We start from the raw sequence: 19738 nt of genomic DNA on the forward strand, positions 1-19738 counted from the left end.
GTAGACCCTGTTTTTTTTTTGGCTGGGAATGCCAGCTTGAGAGAGATACATGTTAGATATACAATCTTAAGAAACTGTATAACATTTTCTCAGGGGTTTAATTTACCATAATAATACCAATAAAACCAAACAGAGCCCTTGGAAGATGGAAACTTCTACCTGGCCTCAGAGATAGGCAATGAATGATTATATATATTTTCTCAGCTCCACCTTACTACAATGTACATAGAGAGAGAGAGCAAGATCTGGGAAGACACTGCACAAGAAAGATGTTTATTAGCTAAAATGACAAAAACACATTCCATGAATGCTCCTGCAGAGGGAAGATGAAACAAAATATTACTTTGTCTTTGTGCAGTGTTATCAAATTTTACTATACAACACAAAACTACTGAAGAATAATAGTTTTAGTGAATAATGAATGACCTTTCACTCATCTGTTTGATTAAAAATACTTTTTCTTCAGACTGACTTTTCATTTACTCTTCATACTAGAGAATAGACAATTATAAGACATTCTGGATTTTTTTTTTTTTTCAAAAATAATTCAACTTTGACTAAGATATTGGTTTATAAAAAAGTTGTTGTTTGATCCATGTCAGAACAATATTGTGGTAATGTTTTCTTTAAATCATCAATGTCTCTATGCTTTGGGGAGGGAGGCTGAGTGACCTTCACTCATAACTGTTCCACTACCTTCCTTACAAAAATGCCTGACCGACTGGGGTTTGCCGAAACTTTTTAGTCAATTTTTTTTTGTATGGGAAAACACCCCACCACAATCAAACAAAGAACAATCCTCTCCCTCCCTTGCAATTGGATCTATGAAAAGGTCAGCCAGAGTCTAATAAGAAACTTCCTAATCCTTCAACAGGAGAGGATGAAAACTGGACTTGAGGGCTGGAGAAAAAGGAAAAAAGTGGGGACAGGCTTTCAAGGTCCATGTAACTTATACCACCAAGTGGGGCAAGGAGTAAGCTGATTTGGTAGGTGAGATAAGGTTTAAAGTAATCTGATTCTGAACTATTTGCTCTTATTCTTGTGCCTGTAATCCATTTTTCATTGCAGTCAGTGAAGCCGCAGAGACGAGGGATCTGGTTAAACTTAAACACAGCTGCCAGATGTTTTTTGCAGGGAAGAAGGGGAGAGAGGTATTGTATGTGAAGACTAAGAAAAATAATTCTGTGGGGGCTTTTGGCAAGTGTTCAGCATCTTGCTGTTCAGGGGAATCAGCTTGTTCCTGATTCTGCGCTCTGCCTTCCATTTTTCAATTTGCTTCTTGGCATCCTGGTGTCAGAAGCATCATTCATGTCATGCATGAAGAAAGACTGAAAGAGTTCTGAGCTTCCTTCATGGAACAACGGTCTTTATCCCTTAACTAGAAAACTGAGAGATGTAATAATATCTGATTCTTCAACTTTTGTTCTGGTAGGCAAGTTGGGCTGCTGCTGAACAGAAGGGAATTGAGATATTTGAGCTCTATAGAAGAAATTCTGAGCACAAGGCTCTATTTATGCAGAACATTACAAGAATGTGAGAAAAGGTATGGAGAGCCTGGAGGGTCACACATGCATTTGTGAAACAAAGACTTATGAATGGAGAAGAAAGCAAAAACTGACAGTAAAGAATGGCAGAAAGTGTAATTTAATCAAAATACAATATAAAATCTTATTTATGTTAAATATGCCTTACAGCAGGCTTTATTAAAATGCTATTGATCACTCCATTAGGTGTTATAATGAATAAAGATGATTGTTCCAAGTAACTAACAATGTGGTGTTGAGTTGCATTTTATTAAAATATCCATATGTCACATTGAGAAGTGTTTCCAAGTGCATCTGCTAGCAATCCCTCAGGGAGATTAAGTACTTTCTTTTCAAGATACCAGAAACTGAGTGACCACTCAGGTCTTAATGATCATTAATCAAGCACCAGAAATTAGGAAACATCTCTCTGTGTATATATATACATATATATATATGTAGATAGATAGATAGATAGATAGATAGATAGATAGATAGTGGTTGCAAAAGGTTTAGGTGTTATACTTTGGGGTTTTTTTAAGTTGAGATAGAAATGCTAATCAAGATCATTGTTGAGAACTAGTTTTTTCACTGCAAGGTCTGGACCTTTTCTCAGTGTAGTCAAAATATGCTGTAAAATATGTTTTAGTTTCAGCACCAACCATAGAAGAGATATGAAGTGAATCATACGTACATGTAAGATGATGCATTTAATGCTGAAAACTCTTAATTACATGTACTTCCCCTTGTCTGGCAATTTTTCCTTTACTTAGCTCTTTGTTTCTGCTGTAAGCTGTCAACTACTGGCCATCAATAAAGCATGAATTTGCTCTGAACATACTTTAATTATTTCTTGGCGAATAGCCTATGGCCAATCTCTGTGGAGTTGCTTGCCATGCAGTGCCACTGGTAACAGTAAAATGCATCACAGATTTGGGCTGCTGATGCTCCAATAATCCTGTTGTCTTATGTGGTATTAAGTCAAGGTCAAATTTCCGTGATGTGCTGGTGGAGGATCAGTGTAGAGTCTTCAGCAGTCTTACCTCTCAGCTTACCATCTCTGCACAAACATTGCTGATGAACCATTTGGCTGGTGCTGGCCTCTAAATAGTCCTACACATCAAAATCCTATGGCACATGAAAGGCCCATTGGAATAGCTCTTCTTACTGCAGCTTCTCTGCAGATACTAAAACTTAGATGATCCACTGTCCTTCAGGTTTTCACCAGTTTGAGGCATCATTTTGACCTGATAACATACCACCTGAAGACCTTTTCCCAGTGACAGCAGTGACTTTTGAAAGAACGGGGTGGCAGTGGCAAGATTGTTAATGGTTAGACTTCATGATCCCTAAATGATTGTATGATTCTACTACAATACCTCTTATACTAGGCATACACTCTAAGTACTCTTTAACTGGGGATATATAAAGAGAAAAGAGAAATTGTATGGAAAGCATGAAGAACAAAGCAGAGTTATTCACAGTTGGTACCAGTTGTGTGGAAGGCAGGTCATTCAACAGTAAATAGACATTAGGTATTTATAATCTGCCCAGAATTTTTAAGAATAGATAATAGAGTAATGCACAGGTTCACACTGGCATCCACAGGTTAATGTTACTTCAGAGGTAATTATTGTTTGATTTCTCATTTAAAGAATCACTGCTTCTTAGATCTATCAAAAACTTCTCTTACTTTTTTAATGCAAACCCCAGCAGTATATCTTTTAGGGTTTGTGTGCTTTATTAAGAAACATTCTCACCCACTATTCCTTTTTGATCTACATTCCTATGAAAACAACGTAATTGCCAATTCTAAAAGTTCATGGTATTTTCAAGACAAGAAAAATAAGAGTCTTTTAAATGCTGAAAATTACAATTTTAATTATAAAGTTCATTAGTTTCTTCATATTTTACCTTTTTTTCCTTCCCCCCTACCGACTCCATTCAAAATATAGTAGATTTACACCATCAGTCTATTAATAGCTTTGGTAAATACAAACATTATAGTCAGCTTTAACATAAAGTCAGCAGTAAGCTTTGAAAGCTCTTTTTCTCTATTCTTGTCATAGCAATGCTGCAATTCAAATATACTTCAGTACAACATGTCAGATACTTTCCATACATACAGTTTGAAACAACAGAAAAATGTGTGAAGACAAGAAGTTATGCTGAAAGATCAGCACTTATAAAGATTGTACTCTATTTTACTGTGTTTCTTTCTGACATGGGTGGGAATATGTTTTTTTTTGCAGGAAAGATAAATATAGTCAGTGAAATTTGTGTTCCACTGAGTTCAATGAGACTTTGCCCCAACCACATAGGCAACAGGCATGTAGAATAAGGATTCCTTATTTTCAGTCACTGACAATACTACTGTCTTGAACTAGAGAAAGATCTCTAGTGCTAAAAATACTTAATTTCTTTGTAATGTGGTTGGAATTTTTGCTCACCATCTATGTTGTTCTTCGATAGCTTTATGTTCCTTTATTAACTGCCTGAATTTCCAGACTGCAGATGTGCGCTCATTGCTTGTTCAGGGATTCTTTAGTTTTCTGTCCTGAATGAACTGCTGCTGTGAGGCTTCTGCGTTTTCTAAACATACATTTCATTTTGTGCAAAGAACTGAGAGGTTTTAGAAAATGAAATAAACAGCTCTTAATGCGTTTAATGTGAGTATTCTTTTGGTGTGTATTTACCAGCATTTTTTGATTAGACTTGCACATGCAAGGAATCCAAACGTCTCATATAATTCAAAGAAATTTGTTGTCACCAGTTACCTTCAGCAAATACACTTTGATTTCTCTAAACATGAATATCTATTTTGTTTGATGAAAAACTGCTCTCCATCTATATTGACATCTGATTACATTCTCCTGCTCTGTATCTTTTTACTGATTTACATCTTGTTTCAGTATTTCCTCTATTCTGTGAGGGATTCTTGCAGGCTTTAGCTAATGGTGCTGTCCTGCTTATCCTGGAGCTATAAATGTTTCAGCACCTTGTCTGCATTCCTTGCTGAAAGAACACAGTCCTTTTTATTTCCCTGTCCTGATGTTCCCCAATGATCCCTAGATTTGATTTAACAGAAAAATTGATGTTAGTGTTCTGAGAAATCCTATGGTCCTATATTTAATAATATCCCAAAGTGATTTGGTCCTAAAAAGACCATTTGGTACTAAAAAGAAAAAAAATTGTATATATATATATATATAAAATTATTTTGACTAGTGGATGATTAAATTCTCCTCAGGACTGTATTAGTGGGCAATGGCTCATTGGACCTCAGGAAAACCTGGAATGATAGAGGCCAAGACCCAGAAAAAAAATGCATGCTGTGTCCGCTAACGTGTGGTCAGACACACATTTGGAACTGAGTTCTTTTAGACAGAATTACTCTGCTGAGTTGTAATGCTGCTTTAGGGACTGAGATGGGCAACCAGTCATTTTTGTACAGGGGAGAACTGTCAGTTATGCTCAAAAAATTAGGAGAAATAGAGTTCCAGATGTTAGGGTAGAATGTCAGAATATTGAATCTGTGAAAATTGGTTTCAAAGCTTGATAAGAAGAAATGGATTAAAAAGAAATTAATTTCCCTTTGCAAGCAATTACTTTTTTTCAGTGAGGGAATTTGAAAGCTCCGTGGACCTATTCTTAAAGCTCACCAATGCAATCGGAAATATTGTGTTTAACTCTTGTCATTTCCATATATCTTCAAAAAAGTCCTGTGTTCCTACAGGATCATATTTATCTTCTCTGTTCCAACTTCAGCAAATATTGGTCATTTTGGTACACTGCTTTCCTGTACGTCATTGATAAATGACTTATATTTCTAAATGTGGACCTCTCACTTCCTATGCAAAGTGAGATTCAACAAGCTTTCATAGGGCAGAAAGGCACCAGGACAAATTCAAGTGACTTGAGGGATCATCGTACTACTCCCTTGTTTAATAAACACTGGAGATTTATAGCACTAAATTTAACAACTATAGAGCTTGCAGTGCTGTTTTTTGACCCATTTTCTGTAAAACTGTAACATATGTGATCACCCTGTAAATCAGTCTCAGGTCAGGTTAGTCAGGCTTGCTCAAAATTTTACACAGCATTGGCAATCTGAAGATAAAATCTTTTGAAAATTGGTCCTTGGTTAGCAGAGAGGGATAGAGCATCTTAATTGATAAAAATGGATAAATAAATACATAAGTAAATGGCTAATCTTTGCCATAGGGAAGGCAGTAAGCATCCAGATGGGAGCCTGGGGGACTGCAAGCAAGAATAGCAGTCACAGGTGAGGAGATGGGGCACCAGAGAACTGCAGGACAACAGGCCACAGCAGTGGAGGGACCTGGGATAAAAGTATGTGGCGGAAGAAGAATCTGTTTCATTAATTTTTCTATTCAGGAAACAAATTGTAAAAATCACTTAATCATCAATGATGAAAAGCGATGGCTGCCAACTGAGATGTCTCAGCATTGTACAAAATGTTTGTTTTAGCACAGCATGCTGCTTGCAGAAGGATGTTTGGCTAATTAGTCTTAAAAGTTATAGGAAGTTTTTAATACACTCTTTTTACAACTCAATGGAGTGACTCAAGACAGTAGAGTTATTATATGAGTAAAAAGCAGCAGGATGAGGCCATTAGAGTCTGCCAGTCATCAGATATTATGAGCTTTCTTCATTACAAAGCAAAATTTTTCCTGAAGAAAACAAATAAACAGAAAATCTCCACAAATCATCTCTTGTCTCTGTTCAGTATGCTTGAGTAATTTCTAAATATGCAAAGCCCTGGGGCCCAGAAGGACCTTGTAAAAAAATAAACTCACTGAAACCATAGCTCTTGCCAGAGTTACTGCTGTAGAACTATTCAAAGTGGCTCATTACAGATAGGGAAGCTGTTCCTGTATGCTTGGACTGTTTGTCACGCCCAGATAAAAAGGGAAAGTGGGATAAAGAGTGTTAATCAAGAACAGATATAGTCAAAGACCAGAAGTCACATTCAGTTCAGATTTAGGGGAAGAAATAACACAAAGTCGGGTGTTGACTGATTTGGTAAGAATTGGCTGAGGTCCACTGACCTCATGTTGTACCACTACAAAACCTGATCTCTATAATTTCAATATGGCAGTTTGTCTAAGTCTACCTCATAATTAAAAAACTCACACCCACACCAAAAGAGGCACTAAGTCAGGTTCTCCTGTGTATCAAGTATGACACAGCTGTTTAATAAAAATCAGCTGGCTCAAGTGGCAAAAGCCAGAATTTCATGACTAGGGAAACAAGCAGGAATTTATTTCCTATGTCCCTCACACCCTCCTTTAAAGTCAAAGTTCTTTAGCAGCTGTAGTAACATTACGTGGGGGGACAAAAGGGGACAAAAGGCTGGTAGTCCTCTGTAGGTCCTGCTAGTGCTGGAGGAAGGTTCTTTGATGTTCCCATACCTTGTGTGGGAGATGCAACAGAGCTCAAGCCATCCCAATTATCCTCTTCTCAGAGGAAATATTCACATTTTTATTGAACTGGAGGGTCAGGGATCTTCAGTTTTAAAAATTCAGTCTTACAGCTAAGATTAATTCTAAGAATAATTCAGAGTCCATCCTCTCTAGGTACTGAGTAAAGATTGAGATTGTGATTGAAAGACAAAAATGTCTCGTTTTTCTTCACTTGGGTCCTCAGAGTCTTTTCTTGTTCAGATCTGTCTTACAGCATTTTTATGACCAATGTCAATAATGAACACTGGAGTCCAGGAGCTTTCCAAGCTTTGGTGCCAAGAAATGAGCACAAGTAATCTGCAACAATGTCTTGAAAGCACAGATGTAGATGACTTCATATATGTGTACACACATATATAGATCCAAACACAGGAAAAAAATATATCAAATTGAGCAGAGCTCATCGTCATCTTATTTGTTATCTTGTATTTCTTCTCCTCTATTTGCAGTAGTCCAGGGCACCATCACAGCTGTGGATGAGCAGGTGCAGAGAACAATTTTCCTATTTATGGAGTTAATTGTGGGCTTCACTTAGGAAGCCAACTTACTGGGATAGAGAAACTCATCACCGTCGATTCTTAGGTAAGGAATAAGATCTTTTCATGTGACCACCATGACTGGTATATTTATTTATTTATAATAAAGCATCAATGGTCAGTGTAATTCTCTTGCTTAGCACAATGCAAAGGATATACAAAAGCCATAGAGAGGGAGAAATCAGTGGGGTGCAGACGAAAAAGTTTCTTTATACTGGTAGTCATATGGTTGCATTTCTTAAACACTTATTGGTATCTGCACTAGAACTGAATTCCTCTCCCTACAAAAATCCAAAATCCTATTGGTGGGCATTGAAGAGAATTTTCAAATGCAAAATAAATAAATAAATACTCAGGCAAAATATCTTACATAAAAAAATGTAGCTGAGCTCCATTGTTTCAAAAGGCCTGCTCAAACCAGGAGGCTTTACCTTTTAATATCTGTGCACGTGTGCAGAAAACCTGCCAACTAATTGGAATCATATTTGTAAGTCTACTGACTATTATATACTACCTTGTAAATTCCAACACTTTGCAGCTCTCAAGCTGCTGTGCAGAGAAAGCCAGAAATAAATCCTTCATTTTTACCTTTCCATGTTTTCCAACAGTTTTATTTCTGTGAAATGTCTTTGATTTTTGTATATATAAAATTCAAAAATTTAAAAAAATTCCCAGTGTAAATCCCAAAACAAATAAACAAACAAAACAAACTCCCCTGGGCAAATAAAACTGCACATTTAAGGGGGTGGGGGGAGAGATCTGGGCTACAGATTTATTTTTTGTTCCAGCTACATCAGCTTTATCTAGTTTAATGTTTGTTTTGTTACCATTTGAAATTCAATTTCAGGTAGTTCTGTATCATATCAACATAGGATGCATCATTAACTCTAAGAGGATGTTTTCCTTTGGCATCTGCTATTTTCACCAAATGTCAAGGCTTGACATTTGCTATCTTTATCTGGGTTTGGTATATCACTCATACTGAGATTTTGTTTCTTCTTATCTGATATTGATTTCAGCTGTGACCAGCTGTGTTGCTAATAAAATCAACAGGCAAGTATCTGGCATTTAGAGTTTTTCACTGGTATAGGAAAAGAAACAACCCAGTGACAAAAAAAGCAAAGAGATATTTTTCAATTAGGATGCTTGCCTGTATCCTATTATCCATCTCTTAGCACTTCTGTTGATGTAACATTTCTCATTGATTCCCTTGGGGAAGCCTCCATGGAAATCCTTGCCTCTCAGATGAAATATTCCTTTTTGCTCTCATCCACTGCTTCCTGGAGAGCTGGGTCATTTTTCAAAGCGGCATCTGCGCTTTCGGCAAACTCAGTTCCTTTTGCCTCATTGGTGTGGTAGGTGCCCTTATGCCTGTACATGTACCGAACCATCACCACCAGCAGGCAAATGAGGACAAATACCACTGCAGCAATCACACCTAGAGGAAAGAGATCCGTTAAATGTGTCACCGGTAATAAAATATGAGAAGTATCTCACAGCCAGACATTACAGCTTAGATTGCTTCATAGGAAAAAGCCTGTGTATCATAAGAATACAGGACAAAATCTCACTAGCTTTCTTTCAAAACAATTTGGTTGAGCTCATTGCAGCTGAAAATTCATTACAAAATGAGGAGAAATAAGAGAACATAAAGGAAAACCAATAGGTTTCTTTCATCCTTCTGGTAATATACACCCCAGGGAGGAGCGAGGAGGGGGTGGGGGGTGGTAGTGGAGTTGCAGATAACCTGACCCTGGTTTCTCAGGTGTCCTCAGTTTCAGGAGATGTTCAGGGCACTGAGTATTTCTGAGGAGACATGCAACAAACAGTAGGAGCTGTGTGACTGGTACTGCTCCGTATTTGCAAGCTGCCATTTTATGCTGTGCTCTAATTAAGAAAGTCTGATTTTAAGGAATGTACAAGTGACACCTGGGAGAAGGAAGGGATTCTGGGTACATCTTTCCTGTACATCTTTCCTGTCTCCTGGACTAAGGCTAGTTACAGCAATGTGTGCAGTGGACAAAAGTTTCTAGGGGTAACCCAAATGTGCGTAGGACTAAATGGTGAATGGAAGCAGTCCTAGTGAAGAAAAGTAAATCAAGATCCTTTTCTACTGTGAAAGGTAAAACTCCATAAAAGAGAGGCATCTCTGACAAGTCCATTGTTAAAAACGCTATTCCCTTCCTCCTAGATCAAATTCTTTGCTTAAAAATCCTGAAATTAAATGTAGTATTTTGAAGTTTATTCAACTTGTGTGACTTTTATAATTTTTAAACACTTTTTGCATGCATCCAGGATATGCTTATAAACACTTCAGCTGTGATTCTGTACATGATACTGAGCTGATTCTATGTTCATGACTCCAGTAGTAAACCAAACATCAAAGAAATACACAATAAGAAGAATCAGAACAGGGCATTCCTAAGGCTTCCTCTGCTGTCAGTGGAGAGAGCGTATGTGTGTTTGTGTGTTTGTGTGTGTGTGTGCAGTCATTCCTCTTCTAGAATGGAGTACGTTCATTTTGTCAGATGAATTACTCCCTGCAAATGCCTACTACTCTGCAGAGACAATGAAGGGCAGGTAGACAGTATCACTTTCTGTATCCTATATTCAAGACATGTGGCAGGAGCTTCATATTTATTAGCATCTGTAAACGGAGTGGGCATACCCTATTGGCATAAAAACATGGGAATAGACAGAATGTTAGCAGGGTAAATAAAGATTATAACTCTGCCTTAAAATATATGCCTTAATGTTATCCCTTAGATTTCATGGTGCCTGGTTCTGAACACTGAAGTTACTGCTAGCAGAAATGAAATTGTTTATACAAAGAAATTTGGGTTTACAATAATATCATGGTTGCAGTGTGGGCTTCATCAGTTTTTAGGACCTCACTGGTATCCCTTGACACAAGAGGCTCTAGTTGGCTTTAGATGTAGCACAATATTAATAAGCCTAAGGGACTAGGTACAAATCAATTTACCTGCTACTTGTTCATAGAAAGCTGAAATTAAAGTTACCGGAGATGGGACCTGAGGGAAATATAGCAGAACCTCACCAATTTGCACTAATGATTGGTATAGCCCCTTGTGAATGACTGAAATTAGTGTGTTAGCATGGAAATGAACAAACACAATAAAAATAAAAAGAAGGGTTCTCTCCATGACCATAGCCTTGCTCATTTATTCTGACAACTGTATTTAGTTTAAATGTGTGAGAGAACTTTAATAGAACACCAGGAAATATACTGTGGTGAATTCTGTAATAACAAAGGGTCAGCTGGTATGAGCTAAGGTTGCTCAGATCAAAGGTGCTACATCAGTTCTGTATTAAAGACAGGCTTGACCCAGTGAATAATGAAGGGTATCAGACACTGACTTTGCTGTTGGACTGTTAGGTATTTTGTCCTAAAAAAGAGAATGGATGGGAGTGGTACTGCTCAGTATATGGTTTATGTTCATTATCTCATCTTGTTATCTTGCCAATAGCCCCTCTGGGAGCAGATTTCCCACTGGTCTAATTAACTCTAATTGGGCCACTCCTGTTGTCTTGTCAGCAAGGTAGGGGTTTTGCAAAATGCAAACCAACCTGCTGTTTTAATTCTTACAGTGCTGCTTAGTATGGTCTGTTACTTACCTCCAATAACAGCCACATCTGCTCCAGCTGTGGGGCTCTCGACATCTCCATCTATAAATAGAATAGAACATTCAGAAGTTAATTAAAAAAAAGGAATTGAATCATATGTAGCAGCAGTGGTTGCAATGATGGTGCTGTATTATTTTAGCCTATGAAACTCAGAACTTAAACAAGATCTCTAGTTAGCAAAAGACATTTATGAAATTTCACATTAGAGTTAGCTGTACTGTAACAGTTTTCTGTCACCATTACACTGGAAAATAAATAGCTTGCACATTATGCAAACCATCATGGCCCTCAGGGAAACACCTACTGTTTATTATGAGCACTTACCTGTAACATCCTCCAGTGAATGATTAAATTAAGAGCATTTAGGCACTGTGATTACTCTCAGAAAGGTAGTTTTGGGGAAAAAATATTGATGTCTATTTATTTTCCCATTTATGGCTCTACAGAATGTGGTCTGGATCTTGACTTGATTCAAATTAACCTGACTGTATTGATTTCAATTAGTATTTATTTATCTGCAATATCCTGTTTTTAAACTTACCATTTGTTTTCTTTTGAGCTTGTATTTGGAATCAAGGCAAGCCTGTTACGTGTGTGGTATAAAACAGTCCCCACTTAGAGTAAATCTGAACTCAATGCTGATAAATCAAATTATGATCTTTACTGGATTATAATTTATAAAAAAACCCCCAAAATTTGTAATTTAAATGCAAAAGAGAAGTACTTGACCACGTCTATTTGAGAGGTAAGAAACTGGTCTGAAATGTAAGCTTCTGCAAGAGCAGATAGAATTTGAATTACTCTTAATTATAGCACTTACTAAGAATACCCAAAACATCTAAAAAGCTGAAGCTTTTTAAAGGGAGGATGAAAAAATATTCCAAAAAACAGGAGGATATTTCTCTCCTTATTGTTTGATATAGACCTTAAGTAAAAGTAAAAACATACAGACAATCATTTCTTCACCAACTTAATTGACAGGGTACAATTTGGAATTGTTTTCTGGGGCCTTATTTCATGCCACTAGTATCAGCCCCTGTAGTCCTGGAGTTTTTCTACTTTAGGTTTATGACTGGACTCTAATTTCTTTGTTTAGTTTTGTACCATTTATATAATTCTACATGATACTGGTTTTCAAGCAAGACACAGAACTTTATGTGAGAATTCCTTTTTATTTCCCTTTGGTAAATGCAGTAGATAGAAAAGTTGTCTAGAAAAGGTAAAAATCTAATTCCAAATCTTTCTATAAACTCAGCAGTAGCACTATGGCTGATATTTGGTTCTCCTTTTGCTAAATCTGTACATATGATTCAGATTAAGACAAAATTAACAGTTTTCTCCTTGCTCATGACCAGACTCTCATATCAGTTTGCAACAAGCTGAGGAGACCTGAGATTCAACAGGTCCACCTCTTCCCGAACATGGGAGAAGCTTTTTCTAAAAAGCAGGAGTTCTTTTCTGTCCCCTAGAGATCCTTCTCACACTTTCTTCCATCTATACATTGATGAAAAGATCGAGCATGCCTTGTGTAATTTAAAAACTCTAATTATGTCTATGTCCATTCAAAACCCATGTGCCTTAGAAGAGATTAGTTGCCTCAAGGTCATACTGCTCTGTATTTCTTTATGCACCAAATATATACTGCATGCCAAAAAACCAGGCTCCACTACAGCAATCAAATACTTGAAGGTGAATTCTAAAGTGCTTCCCTAGCTACACAACCTGCTTACAAACATTAATTCCAGATCAAATTCGTATCCCTTTATTTATAAAAAGGTTTATGAGTAACTCTCTGCTTTTACCTGGCATTCCCAGGTTCCTCTCAGACTCAGATAACAAGTAAGTGCCTTATCTCTAGTACTTTCTACCACAGTGCTTTTTGATAATGGATTACGGTATCATCACTTTGCAGAAAAGTTTTCATTTCCATACTGTGCTTTTTAAGTTTGCAAAAGAGTTCTGGACTCATCTTAGCTATTGTTTAGCTGGCACTGATCTGTTAACCTCACAATGCTGTGCCATTCAGCAACCTGCTAACGCTGTGATGTGGCTTCAGTCAACACAGTTCTCATTTTACTGCAAGCACGAGGATCTGACTACTCCTTTGTGTTTCTACTTTTGACCACAAAGAAGGCTTGCTGTGCCCCCAGACATCCTTTTGCTGCATCATCCAGAGTGTCAGAACATTGCAACTACCACCAATGCCCAGACGTTTCCAAGGTCTGTTCCCCAGATGGGTTTAGGAACAATGATGATGGAGAAGACAAAGACACCCTTAATCCCTCTCTCAAAGTCTCTGAAATTTCACTTTGTCCAGAAATAGCTATATGATTCATGGTATGTGATTGTGATGTGATTCATCACAATATTGATAAGCAAGGGTGAAAAGTATCAGTGTTGTTCAAGATTCAGGCAGCACCACCCTTCACGAAACATGACTGAGGAACATGCAAGGCAGGTGTGATGAAATGAGAATCTCTTCCTCGAGCAGGAGTGAGACAGCAGTGGCTGTCCAGAGGGAATCCATGGCTGGCCAGGAACCTCAGCATGGTCTCTCTAAACTCAATCCATGTAAGAAACACACTGCATTATTATAGGACTGAATCTTCACTTTCTGAGGTAGAAAAGATATCAAACATACTGATGGAATTTTTAGCTCAACAATAGCTTTGGCCTTGTACCTTCTTTATTCTGCTCTTCTTCCTATGCAGAGTGCTCAGAGGTCTGTGTTTCAGTTGCTGCTCTTGCACCTGTTCTGATTATTTTCCTTTGTTTCAAGGACATTTTTTGTGTTATCTGCTGCTAAATTGTCCTTGCAAAGCTTCCTCTCACTGTTATGCTGGCCCTTGTCCAGCTACAATCTGGTCCTGAAAGTGTTTAGACAGTATTGTTATTTACTGCCACTGGTTACCATGACACACAGAAATCAAAATAATGTGGAAAAACTTGGTTTTCATAAAATTTCTGGCCATCAGAATGAGTTGACTAAATCAAGAATAGAATATACAAATCAAATTGTTTGTTGCTAGAAAATATGTTTCTAAAAGTAAGAATGAAGGTTAAGAAATGCTTTTGTGTCATGACCTGAAATTCATCAAATTCCAGTTCTGCCCATAAATTTACAGATAAGGAACTTTTACAATAGACCAACAATTGCTGCCTGTCTCATTCTCATCAATCACATCCTGCTGAGAAGGTAGGAGTCTCTGAAAGTCCCAGGAATATGCCTGACTTAAATACTGGAGATCTCTGTCTTTTTGCTTCACAGGTGAAAACCTGCACAACTACCTTGTATGTTAAGGTCGCCAGTGGTGAATTTTTCCTATTAAATTTGTTGGCAAGTTTGTTAAACCATCTCCTCTGGGTTCAGTTTTCCAACCAAACTTGATTTTTATGAATTTTGGTGGCTTTCCCCCTCTATTTTAAACCTATTCTATTTCATTTTGGTTGAGGAGCACTTGTTTGAAGGAGGCAGGTCCAGCACTTGTTTGAGGTTCAGTGCTCTCCTAGTTACACTATGCACTTCTTTGGCAGTTGTAATAGTTTATTTTGTTCTAGAAATTGCAAATTTGAACCACTAAAAACCATAAATCACTTCCTGTTCAAAAATTCTGACACTGGTCCTTAAAATAGTTTAATTTTTTTAATTCATTTATCCTTACTTTTATATCTGAGTTTCATTTAAGTAGTACTTTCAAGCCTTTCTTTGCAATACCAAAGACAAGATGCGCTTTGGAGATGAAAAGTGAGATTTTGGCATGATTTTGTGACACCAGGAAACAGGTCTTTAAGGAAAACATGAAGTATTATGAGAATCCTGATGAAGCTATAAAACTTGTCAGTGAGCTACTTCAGGGGCCGGACCATGCTGAGGCATTCAAACTGACCAATCATTCAACTTACACGGTGACGGGAATTCATGGAAAGGGGCATGTTCATTCCCTAAATACTTTCTCCCCTTCAGTATAGAAAGCTCAGAGTTTAGATCCTATTACTTGCAGAACACTTTTAAGTGCTTCGGTGGTTACTGTCAGTGATACACAGAGATACCTGCAGAGAGCTTCAAGCTTTCTGATTTTCAGGCATTGTTTTTGCCTGCTAAAAGAGTTTCCAGAAAAAAATGCATTATTTGCACCCTTAGCGGTTTTGCAGTTGGCACTTCAGTTAGAAATTTAAGTACCTATGTGTTTGCTTGTTATGACTTTACACATGGAAAAGGCATGAAAGGAAAGCTGTACCTGCAAAGGGATCCCATCTGGCCCACTTGACAGGAATGCATGGGAATCATCCTGCAGGATGCCACCAAATCTCTGCTGTGTAGTCCACACGGGCAATTTGATGTGATAACATAGACCTTACCCCAAACTTATCAAGGTCTCTATAATTTCCTAAGATAAAGTTCCAAACTAAAGCTGGTACTGTTGAGCAGAGAAAGGAAAGCCTGAGATTACAGCTCATGTCACAATTCCCATGCCGCAGTGGGTGATACTGGAGTTTTGGAGTGGGTTTGTCAAGCTGAGTATGCAGATATCTATGTGTGATGAGCAGCTTTTACAGCACAGTTTTCAAAGCCACTTGACAGCAGTCAGGTAGCACTGCTCCTGCTCCTGCCTTTCAGGATTCTGCTACCCACAAGCTTGTGCTTTTGAGTCTTAGCAACCTCAGCCATCTCTTATCATGACACTCCACTGCTAACTGCTCGGTTACAATCTCAGACAAAACCTTGGCTGCTAAATTGCTCTCAAGTAAGTCTTTAAGTGCTTTCTTGGGCAACCCATTTTCTCTCTTGATGTACCTGTTCATTCCATAAGAAGTGCTTGAAATTCATTCAATTTATGTGAATGATAGGCTGAGTTCCTTAAGGCAGTCATTTCCTTCCTAGGGCTTTCGAAGTCACACAGTGGGTTCAGTAAAACATTATAAACTTCTGAGGGCATTGTGGAATATACAGAGTCTACCAGGAAGCTTTTGAACTTTTAAAAACCTTCACTATAATTACTGCAATTTTTATTTTTTTAAATATTCTGTATATAAAAATGTATTAATTATAACTGTTCCTTTCCCAGGGGCTCTTTTTGTTCTTTTTAAGCTCTTCTGCAGCCATGGTTCCTCTTGACTGTAAAAGCAGGTCTTAATATGTCCCTGTTGTCTTCACTGATGCAAGACTTTTCTTACCACACATTTAGTATGAAAGAACTAATGAAGTCTTAACACCTCTGTTGTTTATGCACCTGTGGTATGTCCTACTTGCCCTTCGGTTTATGTTTGTGCCTTGCCAACACACTGCATTCATGAGAAAATCATTAATCTATTAACCTTAGCACACTGATTTAATTTACAAGCTAGAGTTAGAACTGGTTCACTGCAACTGCGTGTCTAAAAATGAGTCAAACCAACTTCTGAAAACTTCATGTTAGAAATATGTTAATTGCTCAAGCTGCTCTCTGGCCTGTGTTGCACTATCAGATGCATCTCACTGAGGTCTTTCTGAATTAAAAAAGAAAAAAAAGTCATTACCTATTTTAATATTTGCCAGTAAGTCTGCAGTGCCCTGCCAGAGCTGGCATCTCTTATCCCAAAGGGTCATCAGCCTGAACCCATCAATTTGACATATTCTGCTGAAAAAGCCATCACCATCTCCCATTAGACAATGAAACACATCAAGGCTGTTCTTTCAAAATTAAGGAACAGTTTCTCATCTGTCAATCTGGAAAAGAGACAGAATAATTTGGCTTCCATTTGTATACTAAATTATTATAAGGACAATAATGGTGACATATAACAACAACAACCACATGATCTTTTGGGGAAGTAAATGGCCTGTGTTGCAAATGTAAGGTAAATCATGCAGATTAAAAATATCTGTGAAATTAAAATTCACTGGGCTCAATTCTCTTGCTATTCTAGCTAGCAAGTACTTTCCCATTAATTCTGAGCAAAGTACAGTTTCATTCAAATAAAACAAAGGTCTGTTTGACTTTTGACACTTCGTAATATAATGAGGATAAAAAGCATTTATGAAATAAGTTTAATTAGATTAGGATTGCCACATAATTTTGGCAGTTTGCATTTGATTCTGGTATACAGTGTCAGCAAAATATTTTTTAATCCATTCTAAAATATTATAAAGTAAATAAGAGAAAATATGTTTTACAATGTTTGAGGAAGTAATGGCTTTGCTCACACAGTTTCTCCTTCTTTTATGAAGCTGAATTGCCCTTGGGTCTTAGGGAAAATCAGAGATGGAGAGATACACTAAAAGTCATCTTGTCAAAAAGTAATCATATGATATCCCTTAATGATAAGAGAGACAAGGAGAAAATGTTAATGAAACTTGGGAAATTATTTTAAGTTAAAAGATAATAAGGATCTTTTAAAAGTGAAGAGATATTCTATATTTTGAAATTTAAAAACCTTATCAAATTTTAAAAGGGAAGAAAATTGTGTTTTAAAGGGTTATATAATCTAAAAAACCTACAGATTTTAGTAAAAATGAAACTTTTATGTTTAGTCCCCAAAAGAAGTGACAGCCTCCTCAAATTCCCCTTTTCCCTTCCACCTGGACTAGTTTGAAACACATATTCCTTTTTTTTTTGAATTAGTTTGCAGTTACTAGAGACTTTAGCTGCTTTGCTCAGAGTAGCTGAATACCCACCACCAATTCTTATGACAATTAAGCAAAGTACATCTGGTAAGAGCATTAAAATAGCAATTCTCCCTCAGAAGTACTATAAATGTTACAACTTTAAAGCTCCCATACAGCACAATACTCGAGAGAGACATTTTTGTAGGCCCATGCTCCCTCCTGATGTGTCCTGTGTATTCACACTGATGTAAATATACAGCAAAAAATTGGCAAAAAAGTTTAGATGGTTCTGTCTCTGCTTAAAGCATCAGGAAGGGTGAGAAGGTTTCAGGTTTGGCAGAATAAGCTCAGAGCAGAGAGCAATTAGAGGAAGGAGATGCCTCCCTTGCTCTGGGGCCCCTCAGCAAGTGGGTAATGAAGCTCATGAAAGAATGCTGCAGAAATCTTGTCTTTAGAGATGAGATGTGGGAAGGCACCGAGGACCACCCAGTAGTGCACTTGCTGCTCATGTATGGTGGCTGGTTTTTGCTGTGATCCCATTGGAAAGCTGCTTGATGTCTGAAGAACAAAGGTGCATGAAGTGCAAGGACCTGGAAGAAGGTCTAATCTATTTCAAAAAACGGTGCATATGGGAATTTGTAAGTTGTGTCCTGTTTTGTCAGTCTCGTGTATAGTTATAACACTGCAAAAAGTTCTTTACTCTTCCATGGAAATATGTTAATGCAACCAAGCCATCATTTACATCTTTCTGCTACAGCCATCAAAGCCACCTCATGTACAACATCTTGCTGGGGAAGATAAATTGACCTGGAGTTGCTTCATTGAAGAAGAAATGACAAAGGGGGTATGAATCAATCCGTAAGGTACAGGCCATGATCAGGACATTTTCCTACATGTGTCTCTCCTCCTCCCACCTCTTCCCTCTTCATCAGAACAGAGTACTGCTTTTGAGGGCTTTATAATCGGGAAGGTTTTGAAAGAAACATAAATATCCAGTGAATCTGTCAAATAATTTCTGTCTGACTTTCCTCCAAAGTCAACAATTCGAAACCCTAGTCATTTTTTGTTGAATCAAAATGGGAACAAAACAGGTTTTTGCTCATTCACTGAGATCAAAGCTAAACAGAAAGGAGTACCTGGCTTAATTGATTAATCATTGCAAATGTTGCAGGTGTTCATAGGCAATCAAAGCAACTGACTATGGGCATAGTGAAAGCCCATCTGACAACCTTTAACTGATACTTGTAATTCTTGAGAGACAGTGCATGGAAGCAGCACATTCCGCTGACCTAAACTTTGCATGTTAGAAACATAAGCATAAAAATCTGAGCCAGAACCTTTAGTGAAAAGTCAAGGCCAAAAGATCTTGGAGGACATGATAATTCCTTCCCAGCTCCTTGGTAAATGGTTGTATGATGCAGCAAGACAACTTAACTGCTAAACTGCTTGTAACTGTTTACCAAGACAAGCCTTTAATTTGTAACTAACAGGTCTACCAGACCTGACTCTCAGGCCTTTCGACCGTGCCATAAGAGGATAAGGTGATCTCTGTATTTCTCAATCTTGTTGTGCTTGATTTTGTGACCTTAATTACTTCTTAAGATTAGGGTTTAGTTTTCACTAGAAACATACTCTTTTTATGGATATGGCACTAAGCATTTATGGATTTGGCACTAAAACAAACATTAGTTAAAGTCAGTTCCCCTAACTAAGACAGTCTGAACCATTTGTTAGTATTTGAAATATTTCCATCAAATACATTCAACAGCATTTTTGCATTCTTTTTTTCTGTTCCTGCTATCTACCAGGCTGTCCTTGTAACCTTCACAGGTTTTGACTCCATTATTCAACTCCAACTGTTTTTAAAGGCAAAGAAGACAAAGATAAGGACTTTGCTTCAATTGTCTTGAGAATTGTAGACTGGAGAAAAAACGTAGACCAGAGTAGTCCAGAAGTGAAGGA

At 37.5% G+C, this 19738-nt stretch overlaps 1 protein-coding gene across 1 annotated transcript in view; it reads right to left on the reverse strand.

Moving 5' to 3' along the window:
• Positions 1 to 2002: 2002 nt before the first annotated feature.
• Positions 2003 to 19738, reverse strand: part of GYPC (glycophorin C (Gerbich blood group)) — a 37415-nt gene continuing 19679 nt past the window's right edge. The window contains exons 2-3 of the mRNA XM_050339572.1: positions 11182 to 11232; positions 2003 to 8983 (exon numbers count right to left, since the gene is read on the reverse strand). Coding sequence (XP_050195529.1) covers positions 8787 to 8983; positions 11182 to 11232 — 248 coding nt within the window. The 3' untranslated portion in view covers positions 2003 to 8786. The remainder of the gene's footprint in view (positions 8984 to 11181; positions 11233 to 19738) is intronic.

This window comes from Myiozetetes cayanensis, unplaced genomic scaffold (assembly GCF_022539395.1).
Source record: "Myiozetetes cayanensis isolate MyiCay16 unplaced genomic scaffold, myiCay2020 scf9, whole genome shotgun sequence".
Classification (NCBI taxonomy): Eukaryota; Metazoa; Chordata; class Aves; order Passeriformes; family Tyrannidae; genus Myiozetetes; species Myiozetetes cayanensis.